The sequence below is a fragment of the Juglans regia genome, chromosome 11 (assembly GCF_001411555.2).
Source record: "Juglans regia cultivar Chandler chromosome 11, Walnut 2.0, whole genome shotgun sequence".
NCBI classification, from domain to species: domain Eukaryota; kingdom Viridiplantae; phylum Streptophyta; class Magnoliopsida; order Fagales; family Juglandaceae; genus Juglans; species Juglans regia.
This window is the reverse complement of record NC_049911.1, coordinates 12,820,260-12,842,779: the sequence shown is the minus strand read 5'-3', so window position 1 is coordinate 12,842,779 and position 22,520 is coordinate 12,820,260. Positions and strand designations below refer to the sequence as shown.

The 22,520-nt window shown below is 39.1% G+C and overlaps 1 protein-coding gene and 1 long non-coding RNA gene across 2 annotated transcripts; both read right to left on the bottom strand.

Annotated features, from left to right (window-relative positions):
* Window positions 1-400: 400 nt before the first annotated feature.
* LOC108995213 (barwin-like) lies at window positions 401-1,986 on the bottom strand. The gene is made up of 2 exons (XM_018970729.2): window positions 1,475-1,986; window positions 401-761 (listed from the first exon to the last, which is right to left on the bottom strand). The coding sequence occupies exons 1-2, from the start codon at window positions 1,901-1,903 to the stop codon at window positions 561-563; spliced, it is 630 nt and encodes a 209-aa protein (XP_018826274.1). The 5' UTR covers window positions 1,904-1,986; the 3' UTR covers window positions 401-560.
* Window positions 1,987-6,712: 4,726 nt separating this feature from the next.
* Window positions 6,713-22,214, bottom strand: LOC108995203. The gene is made up of 3 exons (XR_004797638.1): window positions 22,106-22,214; window positions 21,257-21,309; window positions 6,713-6,952 (listed from the first exon to the last, which is right to left on the bottom strand). It is a non-coding gene; the product is annotated as an uncharacterized LOC108995203 (long non-coding RNA).
* Window positions 22,215-22,520: the final 306 nt, after the last annotated feature.

Here is a 22,520-nt window from a genome sequence, read left to right as displayed (position 1 = left end):
ATGAGGGTGTGGTTCAGGGAGATGTGCTCGAGATTTTTAGGGAGATGAGAATTCGTAGGGAGATGAGGGAGACGAGGGTTCATAGGTGGAGATGAGGGAGACAAGAGAGATGAGGGCTCGTTGTTGGAGATGAGGGAGATTTTCTATTTTCTTATTTTTTTTAAATCCACCTGGTAGGAGCCAAATCAGTCGGTGGAGAATTTTGGGTTAAAAATTTATGTGGACATAGCATTTTCCTTCTAGTTGAGATAGTCGCCATTGAGTTCCTCACCGAGTGTAGCCATTCATGACACATTTGACACGTGTATCAAGGAGTGTGATCTATGCCACAATAGAGGTGATGTGTAAGAATTTGGTACCATGTCAGCATAAATTTCCTTTTGAAAGGGGCACAGCCATGTCAAATAAGGCTCAGATCTATGCATGAATTTCATTTAAAAGTGGGCAGGAAAAAAAAAAAACCAAAAAGAGAGGCCAAGTGCCGATTTCTCTCTGACAAATGGCAATCTTTATTTAATGTCAGAAGTGATTTGGTTATTACGAATGATCATGCTTGTACATCAAAACAAATTGAATAGTGCTTCAACCAACGAATTTCCGCAGTTCACAAACTGGTAGTTAACCATAAGGTGGCCCTGGGCATATCCTCTTCCATCAGTGTCTAGTTTTTTAAACACTCCTGCATCCAGATCTAGACCTCCATTGCTGCATTGATCTACAATTCTCACTGTTGTCTGTGCTCCTGTCCTGCTGTTTGTGACCTGCAACAAAAACATGTGACGCATTTCAATCATACGGTGATATTATTTCTGACTATGACTAATTCCGGGTATATATTGCATACGATAGGGGATCATATATTTCCACTTTTTCTTTTTCCTGAGGAAAGATCATTTAAAGTACTGTAAAATGAAGCAATTTCATATCAATCATCCCTGTTTTTCTATTTTTTTTTTTCAAAAAAAGAAAGTTCACATGTCCTCCAGATGTACTTAGAGACAAAAAAAAGAGTATATCTTGCCACCCTTAAGCAAATGTTCAGTTATTCGGACCCAAAAGGCAATTTAGCAAAGCTGTCAAGTTTGTACTTCAAGATAAAAACAAAAAAAAAAAAAAAAGACGGTACGCCCACTGGCCGGCCCGCTAATACTATTCTTTAGCAGAACTGTCAAGTTTGTACTTAAGAAGGAAAAAAAAAAGGAACAAATTCTAATCTTTCTAAAAATATAAAATAAAGTTACAATCAGCGTTGGCTGGCCCGCTAGCACTATACTTTAGTAAAATTGTCAAGTTTATACCTAAAAAGGAAAAAAAAAGAACAAATTCTAATCTTTCTAGAAAAATAAAATAAAGTTATAATCTTCAACTGAAATCGAGAGGTTCAAACTAAAAATCACTTTCTAGAAACATAAAAAAGGATTAAAAAAAAAACATTAACAGAGCAACTTGTTTTCAAGTTATTTTTGGTACTTACCCTCAGGCACTTGCCACAAGCGGCTTGCCCACGAGGCCCAACCGGTCCACAAAAGGCAGTCCAACCATACTTCTTGCGCCATGCCAACGGCTTGTTGGCATCCCATGTTGAGCAATATGCACTAACAGCGTTATAGTTCCAACCATTCTGCTCAGGATTGTAGAAGTGGTACGTTGTTCTCACATTAGAGGCACTCTGCCCCCCGCCCCCGCCCCCGCCCCCGCCACCACCACCGCCCGATTGACAATTGCTCTGACAGTTTTTGGAGGGTGAGCAATAGTCATCAGTTGTCCCACAATAACCAAACTGGCTACAACAAAGATTGTTGGGACATGTTCTGCCACCGGCTTGTCTTCCACACTGTTGGGCAGCGGCAGTAGCAAGCAGGCAGAGAGAGAAGATCATCAAACATACGCTAATCCTGTCCATTGTGTTCGTGTTTAGAGTTGCATGACTCGAGAATGCTTGAGTTTATAGGGAGGAGGTTAGCAGGATAATCACGTAAACACCCTTGAAATATAAAGTAGTCAGAAATATTGTAGTGTGACAGAAACTTAATTGGTACAAGGAACGTGGTTTATAAAAGGTCAAGCTGGGCAACTTCCTGGTCATAAATTGAGGCCGTCATACGTTACATCTTCTTGCAGAGCAATTTCATTAATTTTTCCCTAGTGTCGGATATACATAAAGGAATGTGGCATATCTACATCATGATTAAGGAGGGCTGTGTATCACATACATATCATATTATATTCTAATGTTTTAGCTGTTTTTTGACTATTAATAATCGAGTTCAACTTATTGGGGGTGCTGCTGCAGCTTGAGATAATGACACCACCGTGCACTTATATATATATACCAAGCCTTCCCAATATTTTTCTCAATTGAATTCATAAGATTTATTTATTTTTTTTTCAGATGATGTTCAAAATTAATGAACAACATATCCAAATTGAGAAAAGATTACGACCCAAACAAATAATAATGTTTTTATAGTAGTAGGGACGGTTACTTGGTCATGAGCTCTCTCAATCTTAAAAATTAGTTCAAAAGGTGAAATTTTTCCTCATATTTATAAACCAATCACCAGACCCTTCCACAATCGATGTGGGACAATACCAACAATCTCTCCCTCACACATCGGGTTCTAGGTGGGAGCAACGACAATCGATTTCTCTTCTGAACTATTTGATCGAGACTGTTGATAAATCTAAACTTTGATATCAATGTTGGATGATCTTGAAGCTCTCTCAATCCCAAAAAAGTAATTCAATAGGTAGAATTTTTTCCCACAATTATAAACTGACCACCAACTTTTTTTACAACCCAACAACCCCAACAGAGACTACGTATTCATCATGTTTGAAGATTCGTGCAAGACAAGAACACAAATAAATGGCAATAAAGAGGAAAAGAACAATTTTTATTTTTTATGATCTGTGGCATCTGTTGAGTTAAGGTGGACATGGTCGTGAAGATAATTACAAGTGAGGCGGCTATATGTTGATGTTCGTGTCAAAGGAAGTGAGGCGGCCATAAATAAATGTTTTTCTTCCTTTTTTGGATAACTATGAACATTCAGACCAATCATATATGAAAGCACACAAACGAATGTTAATAAAGAGGAAACGAACAAACTTTAAAAGTCAGATTAATTAGTTTATAGTTTCTTTAATAACAAAGGTACCCCATGCATGAATATTTACTAGACGATAAGATAAGGTGAGGTGGCCACAAATAAATGTAAAATAAAGACGAAACCTAGAAAATCATATTAATTATAGAGTTTGGGGTTTGTTTAATTAATTAGCAGACGATATCCAAACTTTTGAACGCTACATGCTGTTGGAAATGAAATTGAATTTTTGCTTTATAGGCGCGAAATAATATAGTTTTTCTTAAGATAACTTTCATTCCTATATATCAATGTGGATTAATCACCTAGTTCACTTTCTAGCTAGATCGGCTTTGGTAGTTACTGATGTTACTATGATTTGGATAGTGAGATAGTTTTAAATATGTAACATGCCTAGAAATTGAAAGAAGAAAATACCCAATTCAAGGGTGAGCTCTTCAGAAGACGAGAGAGAGAGAGAGAGAGAGAGAGAGAGAGAGAGAGAGAGAGAGAGAATTGGAAGAGAATCTTGTATTAATTTTCAGCGAGGATGACCTCCCAGTACATAACAAACTCAGTAGGGAAAATTTCATGCACTCTGCATTGCACTTAAAAAGGAAATTACAGACGCCAACCTACCTAATAACACAGACTTTACTAATGGGCCTAAGCCCTACAATTAATAAAAGCAAATGGATAAACCCATTAAGGGTAACTAACATAACAAGCCCACATTAAGGGTAACTAACATAACAAGCCCACATTAAGGGTAACTAACATAACAAGCCCACTTCTGGCCCATGGCCCAGCGGGCCCAGTACCACCACTTCATCCCCTCGACAGAAGCTTACGTTCACTCTCATTTGCTCCAGTCCCCATCTCTAACCCCCTCTCCTCCCTTGGCGACGCCCTGGTAGTCTCCAACGACGGAGGAGATCCCGCGTGTCACATTGCCCTCCTCTTAAAACACCTTGCTCACAAGGTGTGGGTAAGTGTTCTTGATTTTCGAGCTGGGAGAGTTACGCAAGTGCGCTTCTTGATTTTAGTTCTATTTTGGAGATTTCGGTTCTATGTTAGATGGTAAGCTAGGGTTTGCTAAGAAATTTTCTGCTTTTGTTTCGGCCGTGAAATCCTTCGAATTTTTATCCCATTTCTTTGTTTTGATGCTTAGTTTTGCATCTTCAAAGGAAGAACAAGCCAGTAATACTCTTATTCCCCAAGGTTTCATACGGTTGAATCTGTGCTAAGCAACCGTGGCAATGCTATTGGGTTTCGAATTTTTGCTACTGGCCGATTGTGTATAGTGGTTTCTAACTTCGATTTCTCACTTGTTTCCTCAAATATTTGTTCTGTGGGTAGTAACCGAGTAGAGGAAGGGTAGCTAGAGCCCAAAAATCGTGCACCATAGATTGGGAAGGTAAAAATGGAATTTATGCTCTGTTTTTCGTTTCCGCCATGTGGGTCTGCAAAGAATTTCTGTTATGGCCTTTTCCTTACATTTTCTTGAGTTTAAAGCATGTTCTACCTATGTCAAGCCTTTTTTTTTATGTGTTAGATTAATGGAATTGAGATTTGTATTTTTACACACTTTCCTCGAGGTTTATAGCGTAAGTATGCCACTAAGAATTTTAATTAAACTAGTAAGCTTACTTCGGGAATTTCTGAGGTGCCGAGAGCTATACTTATTGTTTATGCTATGTTTTCACAAAAATGTGATGTCTCTTCTCAAGTTTTCTTCAACTCTAGTATCGTTTATTTATGTAGTTGAGATTGTGGTTAAGTGAGGGATGTTTAGGAGCATGAATGTACTAAAGCTACTAGCTGTCCATAAAAGTGCAGAAAATTCTGCTATGCACTCTGTTTTGGGACTTGCTACAGTCCATTTCATCCCATTATTCCTTTGCATCCCTTGCTCAACCAAAGATAATTGTTTGTATGAACAACCATTCAAAACAAGGGACAAAAAGTAGCCATGTTGTGAGCTTTACCTCTTTGTTTAAATTGGTTTTCACATGTTATTAAAAAGCTGTCAAATGCCCTCTTTGATGAAAATTCCAGATTTGTGATACTCCCTTGTTCCCTTCCATTTTCTAAATAAATTCCTACCATTTGTACATTCCTAACCCATGATTCCCATCTATCCTTCATGTAGAAAACACAATGGCCTTTAATGGACAGTAAGTATGCTATTATTAGTCACTTTAATGAGTTTCTTCAAAATACTTGAAATAAGGATTTTAGTGTTTTGGCTTAGTGCCATGTATGGTGGGTAGTTGAATGGGTTAAGGCTATGCTTTGTAGTTAATGTTCATTAAGTGAGGAGAACTTAAGGAAAACACTTTAATTCCTTCTTGGAATTAAAGTGAACGTTAGTTAAGGGTGTTGATTAGTGAAGCTTAAAGTGAGGTGGATATTGATATGTTTATTCCATTTCATTGAATAGAAATTTATTTTCAAATTCAAAGGAACCCACTAGTAAAGCTTGTAGGTAATTAGTTATGACCATGCTCCTCACACGGTAGTTTCTTCTACTAAATGTTTTTTTTATGCAAATGCTTCTTGTGATGAAAAGTTAAATGTATATATGTATAAGCCTTCTTGGTAGCCCATGTTAAGCATCCTATAATTTATAAACGTGTGTATATGTACGATGTAAAGCATACGCATCCAAGGTTTAGATCATGAGAACTATCATGCACATGTTTTCTTAAAAAGATTTTCCTTAATATGAAGTATGGCATGAAATGCATTCTTATGCAAGAAAATGCATGCTGCATTGGAATAAGAAAGAGGATGAAATTGCTATGAATGGAAAAAGGAAAGAAAGGAAATGGAGGTTTTTGTATGAAATCATGTAAATGGCCAATGACAGAATGAAATGGTACCAAAGGAAAGGGGCAGATTGCAATGTCGGATTGGTCCTCTTGGTAGTGCACCTAATGGTGCCATCCTGACTGACGAATTTCCTAACTCGTGGCCACGGGCGAAGATTAGGTCCAAAAGACTACTAACCTTAACACACATGGCGTAATAGTGTGTACCGGTCAAAAGAAAGTGAAAATTGAATTTGAATGTTTATTTAAATGTTTTAAGCTTGTATGACTTCTCAAAAGAAAAGAATAGTTGATGTATGTTATTTTAACTGTGTGGTGTACTACTTACTGGGTATTAGAGTCACCTTTATTTTAAATGCTTTAAAGTTCCAGAAAATGTCGAGGAAGGAACTGTGGAGCAAGACATTGCTAGGGAGGGGGAGCCGGATGCCTAGCCTACCCTTAGCCTGTCTTGGGTCTGTATATGATGTTGGAAATTTTATTTTGATTGGTTTGTAAAACCATTGGGGGCATGTATTTTTAAGACAAAATGTTTTGTGAACTGAGTAGATGTTTCTACCCAAGAGATGACCATAGTTTTAACTTGTAATTAATGGGACTATCCTGTATTTTGATAAATAGGTATTTTGGGACTTTGAAAAATGATAGAAATGCGGAAGGTCCCTTTTTAAAATTTTTAGTTTGCGATATAGGTCCATTTTTGTAAACTATTGGTATGTTATTCGAAAAAAAATCAAATCATAGGATGATAAGTAGCAACTCGTCCTACTGTAGGGCGGGGTTGTTACAATCAACCAACAAAACTATCAGTAAATAACATCCCTACAAACACAAAATAAGGTACCTTTACTTTATCAGTAGCATATGAAATACTAGCCTCAAAAGATAGAAGAGGAAATACAAGTCTTAAAAGGTGGTACCTTTACTCGATATGGAGCATAAAGGTAAATTTTGAAACCATCTTGTTAACGTTGTGTTTCGTAAGCCTTTGGACTTGGTTTCGGCAATTGAGGTCTTCAAAATTTGGGCCTGCAAAAGATATGGAAGAAGGTGACTAGGAGATGACGTCCTTGGGGCTGGGAAGTCTCTGATATCAAAATTAGTAAATTCTCTTAGAAGTTTGTAAATAAGTATTGAAGTCTAAGGTTTTAAGGATTCTCAAATTTACTATCCAATCTCCTTCAGGTGGAGATAGAAATTTATTACACTTTTGAGCAGTACTGCTACAAAGAATCCATGTAGAACACCTTTTACACTTGCAATTACCTTACACGTGGTGATTCAACATCTATTTCCTGTGTAGAACACTTTATGCGCACACAAGAGTTATATGCACCCTTTTATTGATACAAGAGTTGATATTGGGTAGGTTATAAAAAAACACTCATCAATGAGTAGAATAAGAACAATACAATGTAAAATTATATCTCTTTAAAAATGAACAAGGGTTAAGGCTCAATACTTAAAGGAGAGAGATTGAAATTTTTGAATGGATGTTGTAAAACTTGCAATTGATGTGCATATGCTCTTTTTGTTGTTAATTTGAATATCTCAAATTATTTATAGACATATGAGAATTTATTTTCAAATTTAAAAAGATATACATGTTAAAAACAACATCATTCACTTTTCAAAATTTTCAAATCAAAGTTTTACTTTTCGTAATTGTTAAAAACAACATCCACTTTTCAAAATTTTCAAATCAAAATTTCTCCTTGAAATTGTCAAAGACAATATCATACACTTTTCAAAAATTTCAAATCAAACAGGTTACTTTTTCTATATGACAAAAGGATCACTATTTATTTTTTAAAATTTTCAAACAACATCATCTACCTTTGGCATATGTCAAAAAGAGCGTCAATCACTTTTGAAAAGTTTCAAACAAAACATGCACATGTGAGATATGACAATCAATCATCTTTCAAAAATTCAAATTTTAAATTTTAAATTTATAAATATGTCATGCACATGTGAAAAATGTAATTTGCGAGCTTGTTCCCTGTTTTGCTCACGCTTGGTTTATTGATGTGCTTAAGTTCATTGTATAGACAACTTGAGTTTGAGATTCTTTTATATTTGAATTCATTTATTATCATCAAAATCTATATGTAGATATATAATTATATGAGGCTTGAAACCTTGGGTTCAACACCAGTAGTTGCACCCAAGACAATTTTTATATTAGAAGTCAGACATGCAATACAAAGACTATGTCGGATAGAGCACCAAAAATCGTCCTTGTATTCATGTTCGGATTAGTACACCGACATGATATCGATGAAAAGTACCGCGACAGAGCTCCAAAGACCTTGTAGCAGGATACAAAAGACTTTCCAAGGCTTGTAGGTCGATAGGACTCTAAACGACCTTCTTGGGCTACCTTGGCAGTGCATATAAAACCTTGTTGAGCCAATACTGCATGTAGTAAAGCTCCAGCAAAGACGAGCACCTCAATAAGGCACACAAGACTGTAGCTTCATTAAACCTAATCGACCTCAATAATGGCTTACCTCCATTGGCTAGTATGTCAAAAGGGCACCAAGAACCTTGCATGGGCTAGAACCTTGAGGGGGCAATAGAGATCTTTCAAGGGCTAAAACCTTAGTAGGGCAACATATATTTTGGAAATGTTAGAATCAAATTACCTTGCACGACGAGGACCTTGCAAGAGCTAGTATCTAGTCAGTAGTTTACCAAAAGGCCTTTACAAGGGATAGTGCCCAACAGGGCAACGAAGAATGAAATATTCAACAAGGCACCAAAGATCTTCCATGATCTGGTACTCTAGCAGGGTACATGAGTCCTATCCAGCTAGTACCTTGGTAGGTAGGGCCCCCAGACCTAGTCTGGCTAGAACCCTAGTAGTTGCACCAAAGACCTTGTTTGGGTTAGGATTCTGACATGCGCACCAAGCCTATGTCAAGTAGGGCACCAAAGACACTAATTGTATTTGTGTTAAATATGCTGACAAGCAACCAGTGAATAGTACGTGACAGAGCTCCAAAGACCTTGCAACAGGACACAAAAGACCTTACATAAGGCTTCGAAGACCTTCTAAGGTTTGTACGCCGATAGGGCTCTAAAAGACCTTATTAGGAAACATCGGCAGCGCATGTAAAACCTTGTTGAGCCAAACCGCAGCTAATAAAGCACTAGCATAGGCAACCAACTCAATATGGCACTCAAGATTGTAGCTCCCATAACCCTAATCGGTCTTAGTAATGGCTGACCTCCACCAGCTAGTTTGTCGGCAGGGCACCAAGGACCTCGCTCAAGGTTAGAACCGTTGGAAGGCAACAAAGACCTTGCATGGGCTAGAACCTTTATGGGGGCAAAAGAGATCTTGCAAGGGCGAAGACCTTAATAGGGCAATAGAGATCTTGCAAGGGCTGGAACCCAATTACCTTGTACAACTAGGAGCTTGCAAGAGCTAGTAGTATCTTGTCGGTAGTTCACCAAAAGAACTTACAAGGGTTACTACCCAACAAGGCACCAAAGACTGAAAGCTTCAACTAGGCACCAATGATCTTGCATGCTACTACTCTAGCAAGGCACGTGAGACTTGTGAGCCTAGTACCCTAACTAGTAGGGACCCTAGATCATGGTTGTGACTTAGTAGTTGCACCAAAACCATGTCTAGGTTAAAAATCTGACATGCGCTCCACAGACTAGGTCGAGTACAGTACAAAAAAACTGTCCATGTATTCCATTTGGGATTAGAATGCCAATAAGAAACCAATGAATAGTTTGGCGACAGGGCGCCAAAGATCATTCAAGGCTAGTAGCATGGAATGGCACCAAATGACCTTACAAGGGGTTCCCATTAGAGCAAATATTCAACTAGGCACCAAAGATCATGCATGAACTAGTACCCTAGCCTGACAGGTCTAGGGCCCTTTCCTGTAAGGGTACTAGCCGAATAGGTCTCTGTCGCATTACCATTCATTGGTGTCTTGTCGAAGTTCTATTCCTAACATATGATGGTTTTTGGAACCATACATGACACACTCCTGGGTGTGTATGTTAGGCTTCTAACACAGACATGCTTTGGTTCTAGGGCAACAAAGATCTTGTAAGGGCCCAATTACCTTGCATGACTAGGACCATGCAAGAGCTAGTACCATGTCGGTAGGGCACCAAAAGACCTTACAAGGGTTAGTGCCCAACAGAGCACCAAAGTGAAATATTCAACTTGGCACCAAAGATCTTGCATGAGCTAGTATTCTTACCTGATAGGTCTAGGGCCCTTACCTGTCAGGGTACTTGTCAGACATGTCTCTATCGCGGTACCATTCAATGGTGTCTTGTCGGCGTTCTATTCCTAACATGATGACTATGGGGAGGGTTTTTGGTACCGTACCCGACATAATCTTGGGTGCGTACATCAGAATTCTAACACAAACATGCTTTGGTTCTAGGGCAAAGATCTTGTAATGGCTCAATTATCTTGCATGACTAGGACCTTGCAAGAGCTACTACTTTGTCGGTTAGGCACCAAAAGACCTTCCTTACAAGGGTTAGTGTCCAACAAAAAACCAAAGACTAAAATATTCAACTAGGCAACAAAGATATTGCATGAACTAGTACTCTAGCAAGGCACCTGAGTCCTGTCACGATAGTATCCAGGCAAGTTGGGCCCCCAGATCAAGTTGCGCTAGAACCCTTGCAGTTGCACCAAAGACCTTGTTTAGGTTAGAATTCTGACTTGCATACCAAAAACTGTCAAGTAGGGCACAAAAAACACTCCTTGTATTCGTGTTCGGATTAGTATGCCGACAAGGCACCAATGAATAATACTGCATCAAAGCTCAAAGACCTAGCAGTTGGACACAAAAGACCACGAGGGTCCCAAGACCTTCCAAGGTTTGTACATCAACATTGGTCTAAAAGACCTTCTTGGGTAGCATCGACAGTGCATGTTAAACCTTTTTGAGTTAATACCGCATCTAATAAAGCCCCAGCATAGGCAACAACCTCAATAAGGCATGCAAGACCGTATCTCCCACAACCCTAATCAACCTTAGTAATGGTTGCCCTCCACTAACTAGTATGTCAGGGCACCAAGGAACTTGCACAGGTTGTACCATGGAAAGGCAACAAAGATCTTTCTTGGTCTAGAACCTTGATAGGGCAAAATAGCTCTTACAAGGGCTAAAACCTTAATAGGGTAGAGATTTTGCAAGGATAGAACCCAATTATCTTACACGGCTAGGACCTTGCTAGAGCTAATACCTTGTTGATAGTTCACCAAAAGACCTTATAAGGGTTAGCTTCCCAATAGGGCATCAAAGACTGAAATATTTAACTAGGTACCACCAATTTTGCTTGAGTTAGTAGCTAGCAAGGCACGTGAGACCTGTGAGGCTAGTACCCTGGCAGGTAGGGACCCTAGACCTAGTCGGGGTAGTGCCCCATTAATTGCACCAAAGACCATGTTTGGGTTAAAAATCTGACATGCGCACCAAAGATTGTGTCAAGTAGGGTACCAAAAACCCTTTTCGTATTCATGTTGGGAGTAGAAATAGTTCCGTGATAGGGCTCCAAAGACCTTGCACTAGTAGCATGGAAGAGCAAGAAAGACCTATCGTGGGCTAGAACTAGAACAACGGAGATCTTGCAAGGCCTAGAAACTTGGGAAACGATGTTGTAAGGGCTAGAACCCCTTGCATGACTAGGACCTTGCAAGATCTAGTACCTTGTCAGTAGGGCACCAAACAACCCACCACAGGCTAAAATATCCAATTAGGCACCAAAGATCTTGCATGAGCTAGTACTTTATCTGATAGGTCGTGGGTGTGTATGTCAGAATTCTAACACAATCATGTTCTTTGGTACTAGGAGCTTGCAAGAGCCAATACCTTACTCTACCAAGACACATGTGTTCTGTCGGGCTAGTACCTTGGTAATAGGGCCACCAGACCAAGTTGGGCTAAAACCATAGTACTTGCACCAAAGACCTAGTTTGGGTTAGATTCTAATATGAACACCAAATACCAATTCGACTGTGGTACCAAAAACATTCACTATATTCATGTTAGGATTAGTATGCCGACAGGACACCAATGAATAGTATCACGACAGTGCTCCAAAAACCTTGTAGCAAGACACAATAGAACTAACATATGGCTCCCAAGACCTTCTAAGGTTTGTACGTTGATAGGGCTCTAAAAGACCTTCTTGGGAAACATTGATAGCACATGTAAAACCTTGTTGAGCCAATACCTTACCTAATAAAGCATCAGCATAGGCTTCCAACTCAAAAAGGGATGTAATACTGTAGCTCCCACAACCCTAATCTAGTACCTTTGGAAGGCAACAAAATGGGCTAGAACCTTAATAGGGGGCAAAAGAGATCTTGCAAAGGCTTAAAACCTTAATAGGGTTATAAAGATCTTGCAAGGGCTTGAACCATGCACACGGCTAGGAACATGCAACAACTAGTACCTTGTCTATAGCCACCAAAAGACCTCACAAACTGAAATATTCAACTAGGCACCAATGATCTTACATTAGCAAGGCATGTGAGAGCTGTGGGGCTAGTACCCTAGTTGGTAGGGACCCCAGACCTAGTCGGGGTAGTGTTGCACAAAAGACCATGTTTCAGTTAAAAATCTAACATGCGCACCAAAGACCATTATTGGGTTAAAACTGTGTCGAGTATAGTACCAAAAACACTTCACATATTCGTATTGAGATTAGTTTCGCGATAGGGCGCCAAAGACTTTGAAAGGCTAGTAGCACGGAAGACAAGAACCTTTTGTGGACTAGATCCCAATTACCTGGCACGGCTAGGACCTTGCAAGAGCTAATACCTTATCGGTAGGGCACCAAAAGACTAAGCAAGGGATAGTTCTCACCAGGGCACCAAAGATCATGAGCTAGTACTCTAGCTAGGTCTGTGCTCCCAACACAAGGCACCAATGGTACTCTTCATTGGTGCCTTGTTGGCATTCTCTTCCCAACACAAATATAGGGAGGTTTTTTCATACCCAACTTGACATAGTCTTGGGTGCGTATGTTAGAATTCTAACACAATCATGTTCTTTGGTACTAGGGAAACAAAGATTTTGCAGGGGCTATAACCCAGTTACCTTGCACGACTAGGACCTTGCAAGAGCTAGTACCTTACTCTAGCAAGGCAGGTGAGTTCTGTCGGGCTTGTACCCTGGCAGGTAGGGCACCTAAACCTAGTCGAACTAGAACTCTAGTAATTACACCAAAGACCTTGTTTGGGTTAAAATTCTAACATGCACACTAATGACTATGTTGATTAGGGCACCAAAAACACTCGTTGTATTCGTGTTGGGATTAGTTTGCTAACAAGGCACTAATGAATAGTACCCCGACAGAGCTCTAATGACCTTGCAACATGACACAAAAGATCTTACATAAGGCTCCCAAGACCTTCTAAGGTTGGTATGTCGACAGGGCTCTAAAAGACCACCTTGGGCAACATCTGTAGCGCATGTCAAACCTTGTTGAGCCCATACCACACCTAATAAAGCACCAGCATAGGTGACCAACTCAATAAGGCACGCAAGGCCGTAGCTCCCACAACCCTAATCAGCTGATCTCCACCCACTAGCATGTCTAGGCCCCAAAGGTCTCTACCTAGCAGGTACTTGCCCGATTGGTCTCTATTGAGGTACTATTCTTCAACATTCTATTCCCAACACAAATATAGGGAGGGTTTTTGGTTCCTACCTGGCATAGTCTTTGGTGCGTATTTGAGGATTCTAACATAATCATGGTCTTTGGTAGTGCAACAAAGATTTTGCAAGGGCTAGAACCCAATTACCTTGCATGACTAATATATTAAACTAGGCACTAAAGATCTCATGAGCTAGTACTCTAGCCTGAGAGATATGGGGTCCCTACCTGCTACTGTACTAGCCCGATAGGTCTTTGTCGTAGTACTATTCATTGGTGGCTTGGCGGTGTTCTATTCCCAACACGAATATAGGGAGTCTTGCCCTACCCAACATAGTCTTGTGTGTGTATGTCAGAATTCTAACACAATCATGTTCTTTGGTGTAACACCTCACTTAATTAACTTTTGATTAACCCTTAAGTACTCTAGATTAGGCTTTTAATTATGGTTTAATCACTTTCATTAAGGTTGATAGTGAGATTAGCATTAATGTTGGTACTTAGTGTTAATGAGCTAAGGATTAGAGAGGCAAGCTCATTAGTAATCTTGGTGAGGCTTTTTAGGACCCAAGTACATTCATGGGCCTAGCTCAAGAAAAAAAAACTTGAACCAAACCCTTAGGAAATGAAGGCTAGTCTTGGTCTAAGTATAGAAAGGCATAAGGCTTTTGGTGTAGATTGGACCCTTGGCCCTTTTCAAGCTCATATGGCCCGTAGCCATTTTGGACTCATTTTACCATTCAAAGACCAAAGGCCCACTACACCATACCATTGGTTTCCTTAAGCCCAAATCACACTCAAAGTACCCAAATTAAGTTTCTAAAATTTGCTAAGGCCATTAACCATCATACTTGAGGTTAGTGCACTTTAAGCTATGCTTTGAAGCTTAATCATGCTAAATCTTTTCTTAAAATTTTTAATTCAAATTTTCTTGAATTAATACTCCCTTAAACCATGATTAGAACATGTTAATACCCTAGCTAAACCATTCCACATGTCATTAAGAAAAAATGACATAACAAGCCAAAACCATGCTTCAATCGGTTTTGTGCATTGCCCTTTGTAATGCTTGGACTGTTCTGCCATTGGGTCCAACATTTTTGTGGTTTATCCTCAAGGGTAATATGGTCCTTAAACACCTTATGAGATCCTCCAAAACTTAGCTTGAGTTTTGGACGAAATTGGTTGCATCAACCAACTCAAAGAACCAAACCAGGTGCACCTTGGTCTAGTTTGTGTAGGAACCAATTGGATTGAGTTTGAATCAGCCTACTGCCATGGTTTGCACCACCACCCCACGCCACCTCCTTCTCCACCCAATCACCAACAAGTCACATGCCATCATGAAGGATTTTGACTTATTTTTGCTGTCCAAAAAGATCCAAAACCGAACTGATTTTCTACCACCACAAAACCACCTTCATCCACCTGTTTTCAAGAGTGGTTTGAGGGATCTTCTGCCATCCAAATGATGCCCCACGACCTGGAGTCATCTACAAGATCCTTGCAGCTACTATGGTGAGGAAATGATGGTGGTTTAGGGCACTGTTCCATACTGCACAAGTGACCTAAGCTCATGCAAGCAAATTTGAAAAATTTTCAGATTTAAGCACCTCCCACTTCACCCAATCACCAAGCACCCAAGCCAACGTCCCTCACTCATTGGCCACCTATAAATACTTCCATTCCCTTCTCATTTCACTCACACCACAGCTCCAAGCATCATCTTGAGCCTTGAGAGCATTTACCCCTCTTAGAGATCAAAAGAGTGCAAACCAAGTGAGTTTTGGTGAGTTCTTGAGTGTTCATGTGTAAGGCAGTCTAGAGAGCTTGGAAGGCCATGAAATTTGTAATTTTTCTTCCTTTTGATCTTAGCTAGCATTTCAAGCTTTGTTTCCAAGTGTTGGTACGAAATTTGGTTGAGTTTTGAGAATGTTAAGATGCTTAATACAAAACCGGGTCAATTAAAGGAAGGTTTGAATGATTGAATGTTTTTAATTGGAAGTTTAGCTATGGCATGTCCTAAGCATGATTTGATATGACCTATCAATATCCTAACATGATTATGGAAGCTTAAATTTGTGCTTAGAAGCATGTCATGATAGGTTTTAAATCTATCTTGTTTTGAGCATCAAGCATGAATCGATTTTAAGCATATTGGTGATTAAGGATTTCTTTGCTTTTGACTAAGTGTTGAGATGAACTTGATTACTCAAGAATTAGACTTCATAATGTCCCTAAAGATGTTAGTGATCATTAATGATTAAAGAAAATCTCACATGCATGCATTCATAGGGATCAATAGTTGAAAATACACATAGGTAGCAACTAAGATGCATGCCACGAGTTGGGACTAATTGGAAAAATTCCACTTTGAATCTTGGAAATCTAAGGGCATAGATGGTTTTAGAATGTCAAAAATAGGAAGTCCATGAAATTTGATTAAATTTAGAGTTTGTTTGCAATTAGTGAAAATTTAGAACCTAAATGGCAATTTTTGAAAGTCTACAGGTATTTTGTAAATATCCAATTTTTGAAGCCTTTGATTTTGAACCTATCCATAAGAGTATTAATCCTAACTTAGTATACACAGGATTTACGTAGCTACGATGTAATTTCGAATTTTTCCGGAAGTTTGTAAGTTGGCCTCTAACTTAACATCTTGATAAATTTCTTATGAATTATTGATAAATGTTTCATTTATTCTTCAATTATCATTTTGAGCATAAATAATCATGTTATATGACACATTGAGTACATACTTACATAACATATGACATTTTCACCATTTTTGCATATTATATTTATAAATGTCATTTTTACATGAAATTTACTACATAGGCACATGTCATGAAAAATATTTTTAAAAGCATAGCATGAAAATCATTTTGTCACGACCACAAAGGCTGGGATGGGGAATTATCTTGGTGGAACTCATTTGTCCACTCTGGAGTGTTTAATAATAGAGTGGTTGGTAATCACTGGGTTGATAAAGAACAGTCAACAGGTTTCGAATGAGTTCTTTTTAAAAAACGCCAAAGCGAAGTCATAATATTATGACACCTAACGCTGATGGGTGTACACGTTATAATTTTTATGATGTTATGTTATTTAGCAATGCATTGAGAATGGGTTTATAGACAAAGTAGTTTCGTATATACTACGGTTACCGGTAGGTATTCACAGTGCATATGGGGAACTGTGACATTACCACACATTATGTTATTAATTAAGATAATTATGTAAGTCTATGATGATAAAAGTTTATGATGAAAATTTTTATGAAAAAGTTACGTCTTATCAAAATGATGACGAAATTACTTATTGAGTAAAAACCCGTGTTTCCATATTTTTAAAAAAGATGTTGAGAATCTGTATGAGAGATATGCATACTGATTTTATCACATCTCATGCATTGCATATCTATCATTTTTTCATGATTGATTTATCTTTGTGTCAGTTAGTTGTTTAATGATTTCGAGTAAATCTCACCCTTTTATGGGTCCACTATCATTCCAAGTGGAATGATCTTGGAATGATAGAAGTTGTGTCAGGGATCGACCAGGACGAGATTGATGGAGCACTAGATTCGCATGATTGAGGACGAGTTGGATCTGGAGAGGAAGCTGGACTTAATTTTGATGTTCATAGCCCAAGTCCTTTATGCTTTAGATCACATTAAGAGAATGATATGACTTTATATATAAGTCTATGCTACTTTAGAATTTCGACCATGATGATTATCTAATGAATTTGTGATGTTTTAGTTATTCTGGCATATTTTTCACCTTAACCTTTTATTTCCGCTGCAATTATTGCATACTGCTAGTTACATACTAGGATGCATTGCATATTAACTATCATGAACGGAGGTATGTAATATTGTGTTGCATGTCCCGACGCTCTAAGTCTCCGTTCTATCCTTAGCAGAGATTGGGGGCTTCACATTTGGTATTACTTGGACCATGCAAGAGCAAGGCACAAGTGTCCTGTTGGGCTAGTACCCTGGCAGGTAGGGCCCTAGACGTAGTATGGCTAGATAATTCACCAAAGACCTTGCCCGGGTTAGAATTCTGACATGTACACAAAACTATGTCAACTAGGGTACCAAAACCACTTGTTGTACTCATGTTGGGATTAGTATGCCGACAATGCACCAATGAATAGTATCGTGACAGAGCTCCAAAGACCTTTCAGCAGGACACAAAAGATCTTACATAAGGCTCCCAAGGCCTTCTAGGGTTGATAGTGTTTTAAAAGACCACACCTTGGGCAAACATTGTTAGCGCATGTAGAACCCTGTTGAGCCAATACCACACCTAATAAAGGACCAACATGGTCGTCCAACTGAATAAGGCATGTAAGAACGTAGCTCCCACAGTCGTAATTGGCCTTAGTAATGGCTCACATCCAAACCTAATAAAGCACCAGCATAGGTGATTGGCTCAACAAGGCACACAAGACCCCTAATCGACCTTAGTAATGGCTGACCTCCACCAGCTAGTATGTCGATAGGGCACCAAGGACCTTGCAAGGATAGTACCTTGGGAAGGCAACAAATACCTTGCATGGGCTAGAACCTTAGTGGGGAAAAAGAGATATTGCAAGGGCTAAAACCTTAATAGAACTATAGAGACCTTGCAAGGGCTGGAACCCAAGTACCATGCAGGACTAGGAACTTGCAAGAAATACCTTGTAATAATCTATGAAAAGACCTTACATGGCACCAAAGATCTTGCATTAGCTAGTACTCTAGCAAGGCACATGAGACCTTTGATTCTAGTACTCTGGCTCGTAGGGACCCCAGTAGTTGCACCAAAGACCATGTTTGGTTTAAAAACTGGCATGTGCACCAAAGACTATGTCGAGTAGTGTACAAAAAACACTCCCTATAATCGTGTTGGGATTAGAACGCTGATAAGGAACGAATGAATGGTTCTGTGACAGGGCGCCAAATTCCTTGAAAGGCTAGTAGCATGGAAGGCCAACAATGATCTTGCAAAGCCTAGAACCCTTACTTGGGAAACGATTTTGTAAGCGCTAGAACCCAATTACCATGCACAACAAGTACCTTACAAGAGCTATTACCTTGTCGGAGGGGCACCAAAAGACCTTACAAAGGATAGTTCCCACCAAAGCACTAGAGATTGAAATATTCAACTAGGCACCAAAGATCTTGCATGAGCTAGTACTCTAGCATGACAAGTCTAGGGTCCCTAACAATTCATTGGTGTCTTCTCAGCGTTCTATTCCTAACAATAAAGGGGGGGTTTTTGGTGCCCAACCCGACATAGTCATGGGTGCGTGCGTTTGTGAAAAGTCTACCACAATCGTGGTCTTGGGTGCGTTTGTACGGGCTAGAACCCAATTACCTTGCACGACTTGAACCTAACAAGAGATAGTACCTTGTCAATAGGGCACCAAAAGACCTTACAAGGATTAATGCCCAATAGCACGCCAAAGATTGAAATATAAAACTAGGAACCAAAGATCTTGCATGAGCTAGTACACTAGCAAGGCACATGAGACCTATGAGGCTAGTACCCTGGCTGGTAGGGACCCAAGACCAAGTTGGGGTAGTGCCTCAGTAGTTGCACCAAAGACCATGTTTCGTGTTGGGATTAGAACGCCAATATATGGAGGATTTTTTGTTCCCTACCCAATATAGTCTTGGGTGTGTATGTCAGAATTCTAACACAATCATGTTCTTTGGTACTAGGGCAACAAAGATCTTGGCAAGTAGGGCCATCAGACCTAGTTGGCTAAACCCTAGTAATTGCACCGAAGACCTTGTTTGGGTTAGAATTCTGACATGCACACCAAATACTATGTTAACTAGGGCACCAAAAATATTCTTATTTGGATATTAGTATGCCGACAATGCACCAATGAATAGAACCAAGACAGTGCTCCAAAGACCTTGCGGTAGGACACAAAGAACTGACATATGGCTCCCATGACCTTGTAAGGTTTGTACGTTGACAAGGCTCTACAAGACCTTATAGGGTATGTACATCGACAACGCTCTAAAAGACCTTCTTGGGCAAAATCGGTAGCACATGTAAAACCTTGTTGAGTCAATACCTTACCTAATAAAGCACCAGCATAGGCTCCCAACTCAATAAGGCATGCAATAGTCTTGGGTGCTTGTATGTGAGAATTCTAACACAATCATGGTCTTTGGTACTAGGGCAACAAAGATTTCTTGCAAGGGCTAGAACCCAATTACCTTGCATGACTTGGACCTTGCGAGAGCTAGACCTTCTCGATAGGGCACCAAAAGACCTTACAAGGGTTAGTTCCCAACATGGCACCAAAGATTTAAATATTAAACTAGGAACCAAAGATCTTGCATGAGCTAGTACTCTTGCAAGGCACATGAATCCTGTTGGGATAGTACCCTTGCAGGTAGGCCCCCCCGACCTAGTCGGTCTAGAACCCTAGTAGTTGCACCAAATACCTTGTTTGAGTTAGAATTTTGACATGCACACCTAAGACTATGTCGAGTAGGGCACCAAAAACACTACATGTATTCATGTTGGGATTAGTATGCCGACAAAGCTCCAAAGACCTTGCAGCAAGACACAAAAGACCTTATAAAGGCTGCACCTTCCTTCTAAGGTCTTTACGTTGACAGAGCACTAAAAGACCTTGGGCAACATCGGTAGCGCATGTAAATCCTTGTTGAGCCAAGACTGCACCATATAAAGCACCAATAGGCAACCAACTCAATAAGGCTTGCAAGATTGTAGCTCCCACAACCCTAATCAGGCTTAGTAATGGCTGACCTCCACCGACTAGTATGTTAGCAGGGCACCAAGGACCTTGCAAGGGTATTACCTTGGGAAGGCAACAAAGACCTTGCATGGGCTAGAACCTTGATGGGGCAAAAGAGATCTTGCAAGAGCTAAAACCTTATTAGAGGGCAATAGAGCTCTTGAAAGGGCTGGAAACGAATTACCATGCACGGCTAGAACTTTGCAAGAGATAGTACCATGTCGGTAGTTCACCAAAAGACATTACATGGATTAGTGCCCCAATAGGGCACCAAAGACTGAAATATTCAACTAGGCACCAACGATCTTGCATGAGCTAGTACTCTAGCAAGGCACCAATGATCTTGCAATAGCTAGTACCTCGGCAAGGCAATGAAGATGCCATTGAGCTAGTATCCCGGCAGGGCACCCAAGACCCTATTGGCCTCATGTCTGATAAGACAACAAAGATCTAGCACATGTTGTTACCTCGGAAGGTTATCAAAACCCTATTCAGCTAGTAAGCCTGCAAGGCACCTAAGACCTTATTGGGTTAGTATCTCAACAAAACACCAATGTCCTTTGAACAGGCAAGTATTTCGACAAGGCATCTAAAGACCTAATGTGTTTTTAAGTACAAGACAATGTATCATTAGGCTTATGAATATTTTACTTATTCTATTCCAAGACCAAAGACAACATGAATAATCATTACCGAGTGCAATAAAAGACACAAGGAATCATGACATAACAGAGAATATGAACAATAAATTCATATCAAAAGGGCTTGTCAATAAGCAACCCACCTAAAGGTATTTGGTATGTAAAATGAAGTCTTAATCCTATGGCATTTTCAAGCTTGACTTAAAGCATGCGTTAATTAAAATTCTATCACACATGAGGAATCTAGAGATGTGGCACGAACCTGCTATGACGAGAGCCAAACCATACAGTCTGAAGCTTGTGAGAGTCCAAGTTCTGTTATCATGTAAATAACATTCACAACAACAAACATTAACATAGCAACGGTAACAAAAGGATGGAAATTATAATACTTCCAAAATCACTTTAAAGATAGCAATCCCTATATACCCGCTAGTGAGTCCATAAAGTTAAAAACTAGGTAATATTGAAAGAGTGGCACTACAGCCACCGCTCCAAGCTACCGCTGGAAGCTACCGTTAGTGGTTTTAAGATTTTTTTTTTTGTATTTTTTTAACACATTTAAATATTTTTAAAAAATAAAAAAATTCACAATATTGTCAAAAAGTACTTACTTAATCATTAAGTAAACAAATAATAAAAATAAAATAAAATAAAAAACACAGAGGTAAAAACTTAACTACTACTCTTGGTGAATAAATATTCACTTACATTTGAGCACTCACAATGGTTTACCTATCTTGCATTTTATGTAAAATGATTAAAAACATGTCAAAATAAGGTCTTCATTGGATTATGTAAAATCAATGTAAAATACATATACATTTAAAATGCACTATTCATCTATTTTTCATTGAGTAAACTTCCCAAGTATGGCATAGTTGAGAACAATTACTTGTCCATAAGATGGAACCTTCCTGATCAAATTGAATGGAAAATCCTTCAGATTATCAAAATATCAAAATACAGTTATATATGCACACATTTACACAGCACGGGAAAGAATGCAGGGCCCTCGGTAGTGTTTTTACTTAAAAGAAGAGAGAGAGAGAAGTGAATTAAGTTTTGTTAAAAATATTCTGTAAAAACAAAATATAGTTGAAAATCTCACTTCCAAAATTGGTACTGCAAAGGGCTGACTGAAGAGGTATGCTACTGTAGAAACCGATCGAAGCCGCCATGCCTTCTATACATAAAACTCAAGCCGCAACTCATAATTATATAATCTGAAAACAAAGAGAAAAATACATGCTTCTTACCAAAACAAAACAACAGGTTTTGATTCCAAAGACGAGCAGGAAACAATGAAACCAAAAAAGAATTAAGCATAAATCTTTCTACAAAGAAAGATCAAAGATGTTTAAAGTAGACAGGCCTTTTCTGTCCCAGATCCTAAAAAGGTACCTTTGAGGGATAAAAAACAACCCTCCAGGCCGACTCGATGAAAAAATAGAATTACCATAAACTAAAAGAAAAACCTGATCTCGATTCTGGAAAGACCTGCCAATAAAAAATATTTTTAAGTT